Source organism: Bemisia tabaci, chromosome 9 (genome assembly GCF_918797505.1).
Source record: "Bemisia tabaci chromosome 9, PGI_BMITA_v3".
In the NCBI taxonomy this organism is placed as follows: Eukaryota; Metazoa; Arthropoda; class Insecta; order Hemiptera; family Aleyrodidae; genus Bemisia; species Bemisia tabaci.
The window spans coordinates 27,444,032-27,455,912 of record NC_092801.1 but is presented as its reverse complement, the minus strand read 5'-3'; the positions used below and the strand labels follow the sequence as shown (position 1 = coordinate 27,455,912).

The 11,881-nt window shown below is 37.8% G+C and overlaps 1 protein-coding gene across 2 annotated transcripts in view; it reads left to right on the top strand.

Annotated features, from left to right (window-relative positions):
- The window catches only part of LOC109040370 (solute carrier family 23 member 1), a 52,065-nt gene that overhangs the window by 36,493 nt on the left and 3,691 nt on the right, over nucleotides 1-11,881 (top strand). For both annotated transcript variants that reach the window (XM_072303890.1, XM_072303889.1), the window contains exons 3-12: nucleotides 614-771; nucleotides 2,810-3,009; nucleotides 3,791-3,917; nucleotides 4,469-4,589; nucleotides 5,471-5,612; nucleotides 6,487-6,600; nucleotides 7,703-7,839; nucleotides 8,925-9,072; nucleotides 10,320-10,399; nucleotides 11,330-11,477. In XM_072303890.1, coding sequence (XP_072159991.1) covers nucleotides 614-771; nucleotides 2,810-3,009; nucleotides 3,791-3,917; nucleotides 4,469-4,589; nucleotides 5,471-5,612; nucleotides 6,487-6,600; nucleotides 7,703-7,839; nucleotides 8,925-9,072; nucleotides 10,320-10,399; nucleotides 11,330-11,477 — 1,375 coding nt within the window. The remainder of the gene's footprint in view (nucleotides 1-613; nucleotides 772-2,809; nucleotides 3,010-3,790; nucleotides 3,918-4,468; nucleotides 4,590-5,470; nucleotides 5,613-6,486; nucleotides 6,601-7,702; nucleotides 7,840-8,924; nucleotides 9,073-10,319; nucleotides 10,400-11,329; nucleotides 11,478-11,881) is intronic.

Here is an 11,881-nt window from a genome sequence, read left to right as displayed (position 1 = left end):
CGCAATGCGTGAGGTATCCCTGTTAGGTTTGTAGGCGCCAGTGCGTCGCCGCTCCGCTTTGTGTGAGGCTCTAATATTTAATCTGGCGGAGTCAGCGTTATTCAACTCATGATTTTGACATGTTTGCACATCCTGTTTGGATTATTCTCGTTTCAATTGATGAAAAAAAAATTGTATTATAGGAAAATATAACGTGTGTTTTGTAATTATTAAGGTGGTTCCGTATCAAACTTAATGATTTCCAAAGCACACGAATTTCTACACAAATTCTTATAGCCTTTTATAATCGATGGCGAAAAAGCAACAGCCAGGCGATAAAGTGTAAAGGACGGCTATAGGAACCATAGCCCGGCTGCATAATTTTTTATCGCTTCGTATAGCCCGGCCGTATGATTTTCTCCGCCTTCTACAGCCAGCTATATGATTTTCTGTAGCCTTCTTTAGCCGGCTATAAGAATTCCTATGGTATTTTGAAACGCAGCTCTTATCGCCAATTTTTACCAGGGCATTTTTCTCTAAACTATTGATTTATCAACGTAAAAATATCTGAGATATGATATCATATAAAATACCTATACTATTTATAACCGTGTTTTCTTTGTTTCTTTCTTAGAAAATCCTGAACACGCTATGCAACACAGTTGTGACGGCGCATCTCCTGTCCACTTCATTTTGCATTCTTGACGAAGATCCTCTGAGGAGTCACATTCTGTCAAGCATAATTTTCTTCTCCGCCGCCGCGTCTTTCATTCAAAGCTCTCTAGGAACTAGGTAAATATCTCTGACTTTAAGCTCTGAGTTGATAAGATAACGCCATTTCGCCTCGATGTAATATGCCATTTTCGTTTCGCATTGCCGTGGCTGCCATAGTAGCGAAGAGAACAGCAAGTTTCCGAATTCAGTTTTCTTCAAAAGGCGTCTAATCTCTTTCAGATGAAATCACCGAAATAGCAAAATAAGCAAAATTCATCTTATTTTTATGAAAACGAGACATGTGAGAAAGCCGTAAGTGCGCAAAAAATGACGCAGTTTTAGGCGAGACGGCAGTAAGTGACATTATTCCTCCAGAGAGCCAATGAAAACAGTGCTTTAAAATAAAGAGCCGTCCACTTCTGCCAATTTCTAACCTAAAAGCATGTTTGTTGTGTGTCCAGAACGCAACCACGAAAGCATGCAGAAGATAGCACTTACAGCTATCTTGCCTAACAAAAAAATGCCGGCCTAGCATGAAAATGGAAAATGCCCTTTTTATGTAATTGAAATAAAATTGGTCGATTTTGAATCATCCAAACGATTTCCAAGAGTCTTCCGGATGATTAGTGGCAATTTGAGAAAGAACAGAAGCTTCTTTTTGATAAAATTTTCTGGTCAAAAGCTTCTGAGCCCGTCTTAAAACTTCATTTTTGCTCTTACTGCTCTCTTCGCTATCAAAACAGACAATCCCAGTCATATTTTGGAGCAAGATGAAATAAACAATGTGCAAATCGCCTGTCATTCTTGAATAAGTTAAAGCAAGTCGTAACAAAGTAAAATCACTGGAAAGTAATTTTAGATTAATTCTATTAACTTAAGTTGATAGAACGATAACTTTTGAAATTAAAAACTGTTAAAGTTAAAACTTTTGAAGTAAGTACTATTTAAGTCTGTCAGAATTACGGCTGACTTAACGGAAAATTTGGACGTGCAAGTTAACTTTGAAAGTCATAGCTGGCGAGTGTTTAACTTAGAACCCTAATTATCAGACTAATAAAATTGACTGTTTTATGATTCTGTTCTGTTGTCAAATCACCATGTGTATGTCATTTTGCAACGTTTAAAATTGAAGGAGCCAGCAATGATTCTTGCAATGTATCATTGCCGCTCATGCCTCAGAGGCTCAGTGTTTTGTTAAGCTGAAAAACCGTCTACAAATCCAAATAAAAAAGTAGAAGACGAGGCTATGATGGTGACTTAACTGATACATTCAACATGGGATCAACTGTATCATTTGATTTTATTGGAAAAAGACCAGTATACTATACTTGCTGAATCGTGTAAAAAAGTTGGAGGCAAAATAAGGAATCAGTATTTGTCCTTTGTTTTGAGATGTACCATTTTAAAATTTGAAGTACCTGGTGGATATGGTGATTTTCTCATTTTGTTTTTGGTTTTTATATTTTATACAATTCACACTTGAAGACATGAGAGAGACAGAAAGACAGACTTGATAAAATTGTCGACCTACAAAGTTTTCTCTCTGACAAATGTTTTTGATGCTAAAATTTGGCTTTATAGCACAACATTTCAATTGCAAGAAAAACAATGAATTTTCTCCTTTTGAAACAATCATTTTAAAATTGTAGAGATTTCTGTTTCTAATTTCAATAAATACGATGCTAACTCCCTAATTTTCTACAAATAAACTCATACGTAGTCAATCCCAATACGAGTCAACTGGAGTCTTCAATCGTGACTAGTGTGGAGAAATCGACCAAAGGTTGACGTTTCCGCACAAAATTTTCGATTTTGACATTTCCACACAAAATTTTAGGTTGACATTTCCGGACGAAATCTTTCCGAAAATTGTATTTATTCACACAATTTGACAACACCGCGCAGCTTATTGATTCGAATTTTGCTAGAAGAGCTTTTAGACAAATATCCGTAACACATCACGCATTTAAAACGCATTGAAATTTGAATATTTAGAATGCAATTAAAATAAAATGAATAAAATGATTTTTGTGGGGCGGTGACAAAATCAGAGGTTTTTGTGCGGAAAAGGCATACCTCAAAATCGACCTTATAGACTGGTTTGTGATTTTTCCAGGTTACCGTTATCTTTAAACGTAAATTTCCTTTACGTTGTAAGCGTGGTTTTGTTCTTGAGGCAAGACAAATGTTCGACCCCAGGGGATGTTTTCGCGATGGGGCCCGATGGCAGGACCAAGCTATGGCACAGCAGGATAGCCAGCGTTCAAGGTGCTGTCATGTTGGCTGCTGTACTCACTGTCGTCATCGGTTCCACCGGTTCGTAACTATTCTATCACCCATTTGAATATTATCGCTCATTTAATAAAGAGGATTGGAGGGGCGCTTTGGCAAGTTAGCGAGATTGTTTTTTCTCATTTAAATCCATTGAAAATATCGATTTTAGGTGAGACAAGCTGCCTTACCAGAAATCGATTGTTTCACATACATTTAAAGGGAAGAAAAACGGTGCTGCCGACGTTCAAAAATTGTCACCGGTTCCAAAAGTAGCACAGAACCTTTGTCTTGATACTGAGAATATAGAGATCCTTGCAGCAATAGAAAATCTCATGAAATGTTACTACTTTCGAAATTAGGGACCTTATTTCACAGAGCACACATGTTCAAAAGATCAATTTTTTTTTTTTTCGATTAGAGTTTAAATATCGAATTTTGATAATTCCACAGGAAACTCTCTTTCCCTCTCTCTCTCTCCGTGGAGAAGGACCTGTTAAGGAGAATAAATTGGAGGACGACCTTTGCTCTGGCCGTTATTTTTCTCCTTTTGAACAAGTCTTATGTAACTTGGAAGTTCTAATGAGGCCATTTTCAACGCATTTTAACCAAAAAATTGTTTATACCCAGATAGTTATTTTTCTGAAGCGTGGGCATCACACTCCTCCATTTTTCTCCTTCCTAAACTTTTTACTAAGGAGGGAGGAAAGAGATACGCTATTGAGGCGATTGTATTCGAAATTTCAGGGCGTTCACTCCACCCACCTCTGTATAAAGCCTTAACAAATCTGTACTTAAAAACCTGATCTAATTTTTTGCATTCCAGGTTGCCTCGGGAAAATATTGCGGTTTGTGTCCCCGCTGACAGTCTTTCCGATGATAGTTTTAACAATTTTTTCAATTTTCAATCTCGTCATGGAAAAGGTGTTCCTGAACTGGTACATCTCCGGCGGGTATGTACATCGTATCTAAAGTGATTTTAAGTCGAAAATTCATGTTTCTTTACAAAGAATCTTCAACAGATAAACAAAAAATGTCTACACTCGATGTAGATTGCAATAAAAAAACGGAAATATAATCCTTAAAAGTACCGTAACTTTATTCAGTGTAACTTTTTGCATGGAAAAAACGGAATAATAAGTATTAGTTTCTACTACGCTTGATTACCAAGAAATCTACAGGATCTGCTGAGCTAATGGATAACACTCACTGCTAAGAATCTAGTATTGACCGCTAAATTTGTTGCATGTGGAACGTACATGGGTGTACAGACTAGAGTATCCATCACCATTTTTTTTTCTTCTTCTTTTTTTTTTTTTTTTGTTCATCGGTGTTTTTTACAAGGGAGAAAATTTATCTGGTATAAGGGAATTTTTTCAATTTTGTTTTCTCTCTGATGAAATTGTCACCGTCAGTTCATTTGAACTTTTGGGAACGTATTGCCAACTCTTTCAAATTGAGACGACTGTTCAATATAATTCATTCATTTATTTTTTGATTTCAGGACCCTGTTATTGATAGTAATATTTTCTCAGTACCTTAGATCTAGTCCTCTCCCAGTGCCGACTTTAACTTTCCAAAGAGGATGCTACATGCACAGAACAGAAATTTTCCAAATTTTAGCTGTAAGTATTTGACATTTCTGAAGAACTAATTTTTCTCTCCAAATTCAACAGGATAATTAGTATGGTTTTTCGATAAAAATACATATGTCGCAGTCAATTAGCCAAATTACGCATTTCGTCAAATGCCTAGGCAGATAGTCAAATTTTGACAGTTCATGAAATTTTATGAATATGACGAAAAGCTCACGACTTATCGGTATTTTGGGAGAAACGGAGTACTCAACTCTACAAACATGCCTTCTTCCTTCCTATTATTTTTTTTTTTTTTTTTTTTTTTTTTTTTTTTTTGTAAATGCACATTTATAACGGCGATAACAAATATGTCAAAATTAGTTAGGATATAAGAGAAAAAAACAAATGATCAACTAATATTCAAATGATCCACTAATATTTCAGTGTTAAACTTCTAAAAATTCTGTGTCTTATGTGATGTTGTGAATTTCAACATAAATATTTGTTCAGGAGCTAGAAACCGTTTAAAATACTACTTTATAATGCAATTCTGCGCAGAGATTTCATTTCTACACGATCAATGAATTATTTTGTCTACGAGTAGCAAAATAATCAGAATTTCAATCTATATTTGACCATTTGCCTAGGCATTTGATGAAACGCCTGATTTGACTCTTTGCCTGCTACACACATACTTCTCCGCGGTGTGTCGGAAATTTTTTACTAACAGACTTTATTTACCCAGTGCCTCCATGAGATAATTTGACCTCTCCCACCCCGTAAAAATTTCGGGCCATGCTACCGATTTCAATTTGCGATACGTGCACATTAAAAATAATGCAATATAAAAAACGGAAAATGTGAGTCAGACTACTCCCTTCAATAATCAGAAAATATGACCATTCATTCAAGTATTCATCAATTTTCAGGTGCCTTTTGCAGTAATACTCGCATGGATTATTTGTTGGTTCCTCACGTACTACGATGCCTTGTCCGCGAGAGACATGGCTCGAACTGATACTCATGTTGCCATTATTTCTCACACACCCATCATAAATATATTCAGCCCATGTAAGTATGATTATTATACTATTTTACTTCCTCGTCGATAAAATGGACGTATCTCTGCCAAATAGAACAATGTGCATTATGACGTGAGCCCTGTTATGCATATATTCTTATGGGGCTCAGGACTCATGTCTCTATGAGCATAGTTGCGTTTGGCAGAAATATGTCCAAATTATATTTTCCTCAAAGGACTCCCTGGATTTTATTCCATGAATCAATATAAAACTACGCAATTCCGTCAAATGCCACTGTTGCTATACCTCCCTATGGCTTCTTTTGGTGGAGGGGGGGGGGGGGGGGAAGGGATTGTGCTACGAGTTTTATCATTCAAAATTTTCAATCAATCGGAACCGATACCGCCTTATGAAAAATGGGAGGAACAGAAGTGTATACAACATCGGCAAAAAATGTGGAAGTTTCCCCTAATGAGCAAACTTTGGCATCGATGGCTAAAGTGAAAAAATGCGTACATCCGGTTTCTACCGAACCTAAAAAAAAAAACAGTTTTTTAAAAAAAATGTCTGTGAATTTTCCTCGTCCATTCAAATATATTAACAGAAATTCCAAAAAAGATATTTTGGTTCCATCTCTCTAAAAAACAAATCGTAATCGGAGATTTTGAAACATTGCAATGCAGATACTCATATTTCGACTTTAGCCAACGGCATTTTGCTTCAATTGTTTGGTTTAATCATGAAAAGATCCAATATTTAGCTATTTTTCGCGAAAAGAGAAAATCCAGTGCAGCAAAACAAAACCAGGGGTTAAAAATTGATTGACATTTACCTAAGAAACAATCGGCTTGAGTACTTTCTTCTGAACTCGATCAAAGTCACTCTGAAATTGCTAAAAAATTATTTTAATGATTGTTTCACAGTTTACTACGGCTTTCCTACCCTGTCTGTCTCTTCGTTTCTGTTGATGTTACCAGCTGTTTTGATGACCGTCATGGAATCTGTCGATCAGCAAAACGCGTGTTGTGTCTTATGCCGTAAGTACATTTTCATTCATAACCTATAGATGTTGCCTTGAAAAAAAAAATGATACGGCTATTCGTGCCTCCCTGTTGGGCGTTAAGCATAGCTGCGTGATTGAAGGCACTTTTTGCGATCGAAACCACATCCCAGCCAAGTTGAAAACAAAATTCCTTGGAAGGGTCCAGCTAGAGGTTATTCCCTCTCGTGAGTTCACCTCCCATTTTGAAAGTCAGGCAAGACGCAACAAGCTGATAGTAGCTGGTTCCTCTTGGAGAAATGATTCAAAAAAGATTCATAAAAAAAGCCATAAAAACATAGAAAGGATCCAGTCATCTTAAATACTTTTAATTAAAGTTTCGTAATATAAACTCGTTTTATTCCCCGCTAAAGGTGATTCAACGGACGCTATTTTTCGTGTCAAAGCGACGTGCGATATATCGCATCGATTTGTTCTATAATTTCAGCTACTTGTCATGTTTTTCAAATTTTGAGATCGCACTTCTGTTGTCATGAGACGACAGAATTCATGGACCTCTGACAAAGTAATTCAATGTAATAAAGGCAGGGTTTTTTTTTTAGAAAAATATCGCATTCGAGTGCAGTTTTGAGTGCAATATTTTTCTTCTAAAAAACCTCTACCTTTATTATACGTTGTCAAATTTGGTACATGAATTCGTTAGTCTCGTGACAACAGAAGTGCGATCTCAAAATTCGAAAAAAATGACAAGTAGCTGAAATTTTGGAACGAATCGATACCGCACGCAGCTCTGATACAAAAAATGGCGTCCGTCGAATCACCTTAAAACTCAACACTTCTCCTCGCAATTGGACGTATTTCTATCAAACGGTACTAAGCGCCAATTTGAGTTCCTTTTGAGGAATTCAGAATCCCGGATAGCGCGTTCTGTCAAACGGACCTAAGCGCCATGGAAAAGCATTGCGAGTATAGTACGGAATAAGCCGGACGCCCGATTCCGCCGCCAATCCAAGACCCCCTCTACCTTCCTCGCCCTATGGCGCTTAGGTCCGTTTGATAGAAATCCGTCCAATTATAAAACTATCGATGTTCATTGCTCCTTATACATTTTAATCTGTTTTCTCTCTTTCCCACGGCAGAAAAAATTCCATCTTCGAAAATAACGCATCGAGGGGTGCTGGTTGAAGGCGTCACCTCGGCCTTGGCGTCCGTTTTCGGAGTTCCTGCTGGAATGAGCCCATCACAATCAGACATTGCTGATATCGAAAGCACCAAGGTATAAAAGGAATTCAAAATGCTCAGCTCGTTAAAACAGACTAAGTGTATTTCATTGACAAATAGTGACGAATGCACGGCTGGATTTACCTACTTGCCGCCCATGAGCCGCCTGTATTTTGCCACCCCCTTCTCATTAGTTTTGAAACATCAATAAAAACCATCAAGTGAACATGCCGGAGGGGGAGGGGTGCATAAGACGCGTTTACCTACTCATTTTGGATACATTTTTTGCGAAAGCACTGTCAACACTACTAATAAAATTTCACGGAACTTTGCGCGAGAGTTAAGTACCGTAAACCTGTCTCTGTGTGGACAAGGTCCTCCATTTGTAAGGAATAAACCAAAAAAGTATGAAAAAACAAACATATGTGGTAGAATAATTTTAACTTGTTCCGCCACCGCTGCGCCTGCGCCGCGCTGATACCACTCTATCGCTGTGTTTGGCGCAATGCGTGAAGTATTCCTGCAGTCTTGTAGGCGCTATGCGTTTCGCGTCAACCGCTCCTGACCGCACTGTGTTTGACGCAATGGGTGAAGTATTCATGCAGTCTTGTAGGCTCTCTTAACTCGACTAATTAAAGATGCTGTCTCTTGTATCGCAGAAAAAAGAAAAAATTCGAAATTACTATACTCTAAGGAAAGAGAGATTTTGTCCCCTTTTCTCATTGATAATTTTTTTTTTTCTGAATCCGATTTTTTTATACCTACATTCAAAAAAATTGCAAAATTTGCCGCCATGGGCCGCGGCCCCCTTAATCCGGCCGTGGACGAATGGAAGCAGGAGGGAGGCCAAATAAAGGCACTTTTAGACCATTTTTTTAAACATGGCGGCAAATGCGCACCAGATACGTGTTAGAAAACTTCAGGTTCGGATTCAGCGACCCAAAAAACACAAATCAGGCCCAAAAAATAGCTGTGTACCGGAAATTCCAGGTAAACTTACTGGGCGCCTGGACTATTGGATGACATAATTTATGAACGACCCTGAGTGTTCTTTAAAATCTCGCCCCCGTTTTTCTCGACCACTATGATTTTTATTTAAAAAAATATAATTTATTCGTGGTATTTTTTTTTTCAATACAGGTTAGCAGTCGGTGCGTGGTGCAAGGTGCTTCCATAATCCTGATGTTGATCTCTTTGTACGGGCCTCTGGGGGCTTTTCTGACCTTGGTTCCTGTTCCTATTATTGGTGCGCTCATGCTTAATAGTTGTGTCAATTCATCGTGCCAAGGTACGCAAATGCAAAAGAATACACTCTGCACTGGTGTTGAGAAACAAGTCTTGCAGCTCTTTCATCTAGATATCGTTCCATTCAAACTTCAAAACGACACTTCTTAAACCTATTCTTCTATTCTCGAGATAAAATGAGATTTGAGGGACTTTGGGGACAAGGCGCATAAGTGCAGTTTTTGAAAAAATTGAAATATTCATAAACTCAATTAAAACTAGTTTGAAAGTATAATCTGTAAAATATTCACAACTAAAATCTAACTTTAAAGCATCAAAAAATGAGTTCTTTAAACTTCATCTCTGTCATGACGCTTCACGTAACTTTGGAACTTTGAACATGTATTTCTAGAAGTAGCAAAAACTGCACTCATGTGCCTTGTCCTCCAAGCGTCTCATTTTATCTATCGACAATTAAATGAAGATCAGTACCCAACCCCCGTCGAAAAAAAAAAAAATTAAAAAGTGTATTTTGGATAATTAAACTAAAAAATAGTTGTGTAAAATCTGTTAGGTAGCAAGAGAGTCTCTCGATTAAACATACGGGTCTACGGGTCAGTTTCAGAGTACCACTATTTTATTCCACAGGAATTATTTCTGCCTAATCGTCCTATTGAAGGCGAAACGAACGTTAAGCGTTTAACACGGCTGCGGTCTGGCTGTTGAATTTCGTTTCAGCATGAGGAGGAGATAGCGGAAATCAATGTTTTACATGGCACAGAGGGTTGGGTCTTGTTTTATCTTGCCAATAAGCTGAAAATATTCTTAACAATCAGGCGATGGGCCTGTTGTATGCAAGAGATACAGCCAACCGAATACATTTTCTAAGGATAAATTCGCTCAAAAATCTTGGTTACATCAAAAAAGTCTGAAATCCGCACTCCTTGGCGCGCAATCTGCGTAGTTGATTACACGTTTTTTCAAAACCGGCGGGCAGTTTTTTGTGGTGGCCGTCAGCCAGATTTACCCAAAGAGAGACCTACCCTAAATAAACAACGAACCTCGCGAACTGTTATAAACTCTCTTTGCGTAAGATTTCAATTACTGTGTAGGAACTGTTTTTGCCTACTCACGCAGTTGAAGGCGAACTGCGCGAAGTACATTTAAAACTGGATGCTGCTTGGTGAAAGAAGGTTGATGAAGTTGATAATTCATTGTGATTCAGTCCCTATACTGTTTTGGAAGTACCACGCAGTGCATTTCTCATTCCTTCTTTATTTTTTAACGCAAGACTCTTCATCTTCTTTTCAGCGCTCTCATACTTATGGTATATTGAACGAAAATCCAAAAGAAACACATTCATCATTACTGCTTCTATTTTTCTCGGATATGTAAGTTTTCCTATGAATTTATAATTTCAAATGTTGCAGCCTTTCATATGATGTTCATTTTTGAGCATCGGTACCCTCTGCCTACATACTTTGCAAGCATGAGAAAGAAAGATTGAGACTATCTTCAATATGAGAACTGAGTTACGATTGAAGAATCGATACATTTATATAGGTTTAAATGAAGAGAAACAGTGTTGCCAAATGAGACTATCTCCAATAGGTATGAGAACTGAGTTACGATTGAAGAATCGATACATTTGTATAGGTTTAAGTGAAGAGAAACAGTGTTGCCAAATGAGCCACTAGACAAGGCACGAGGTAACGCATTCTGATACGTACTGTTTAGCTAAAATTGAATGTAGAACACAATTTGTGCAACGAAAATTTCTGAAATTGACTCCTAACCAAGATATTAAATGTTTCTTGACGCGTGCATTCAAACCTCCCTGTCATGGAAACACAATGGACTTTACTTGTGCAAATATTGTCCAAAATTTTGCTGATTTTTGCACGAGGTCAGAGGAAAAATACCCGAAATTTTCTGTAAAAAATGTCCAAAATTCTCGTGGTAAAAGTGTAATTTCCAACGGGAGATTTGGCAACATTGGCATGTAGTTACGTTCTCCCGTGAAGGGAACGACGAATAGAAATCTAGAACAAACCATGACGATACCAGTGGCGTGGCGTGAATTGCGATGTATCGATTGTCATGCCATTTTAACCTATGGTAAAGAATCGATTATTAAGGCGTTCGCTGCGAACACCCTGTTAATCGATCCTTTTCTATAAGTTTAAATGGCACAACAATCTATATATCGCAACTCACGCCACGCCACTGGACGATACATGAAAATTTGAAGAGTCAGCTAGATTATTCGTAAGACTATGCCTTGAAATATTCTAATCGTGAAAACAATACTTTGCTTTCAGATCATTCCAAATTTGGTGGCGACTCATCCAGAGTTAGTAGAGACATCAGTGCACTCAGTAGATGTTGTTGATTCTATCAAACCACTCTTAAAATCGTACGTTTTCATTGGAGGCTTGGTCGCTTTTCTTCTCGATGTTTCGATTCCAGGTGAATAATTGACATCATTCTTGAATCATACGACAAAAAAACTAAGAAACACTGGTAAAAAAAAACCTCTTGGTTCAAGAGTGCAGTTTCTTGTCACCGGATTTGAGAGTCTGGACTCTTGTTTCAAGTGGATTTTGAATTGAATCAATGCAAAATCCGCTTGAAACAAGAGTTCAAGACTCTTAAATCCGGCGACAAGAAACTGCACTCTTAAGTCAATGCACCGCGGCATTGGTCCAAGAGGTTTTTTTTTTACCAGTGAATGTATATAACAAGTAACAAGGTGGAGAAATGGTGCTGGGTCCACACCATTTCGCGTTTTTTTCATTTTTGTATGTAACAAGGTGGTGTAATGGTGCTGGGTCCACACCATTTCGCGGGGGAAACAAAGCCAAAAAGTTCCA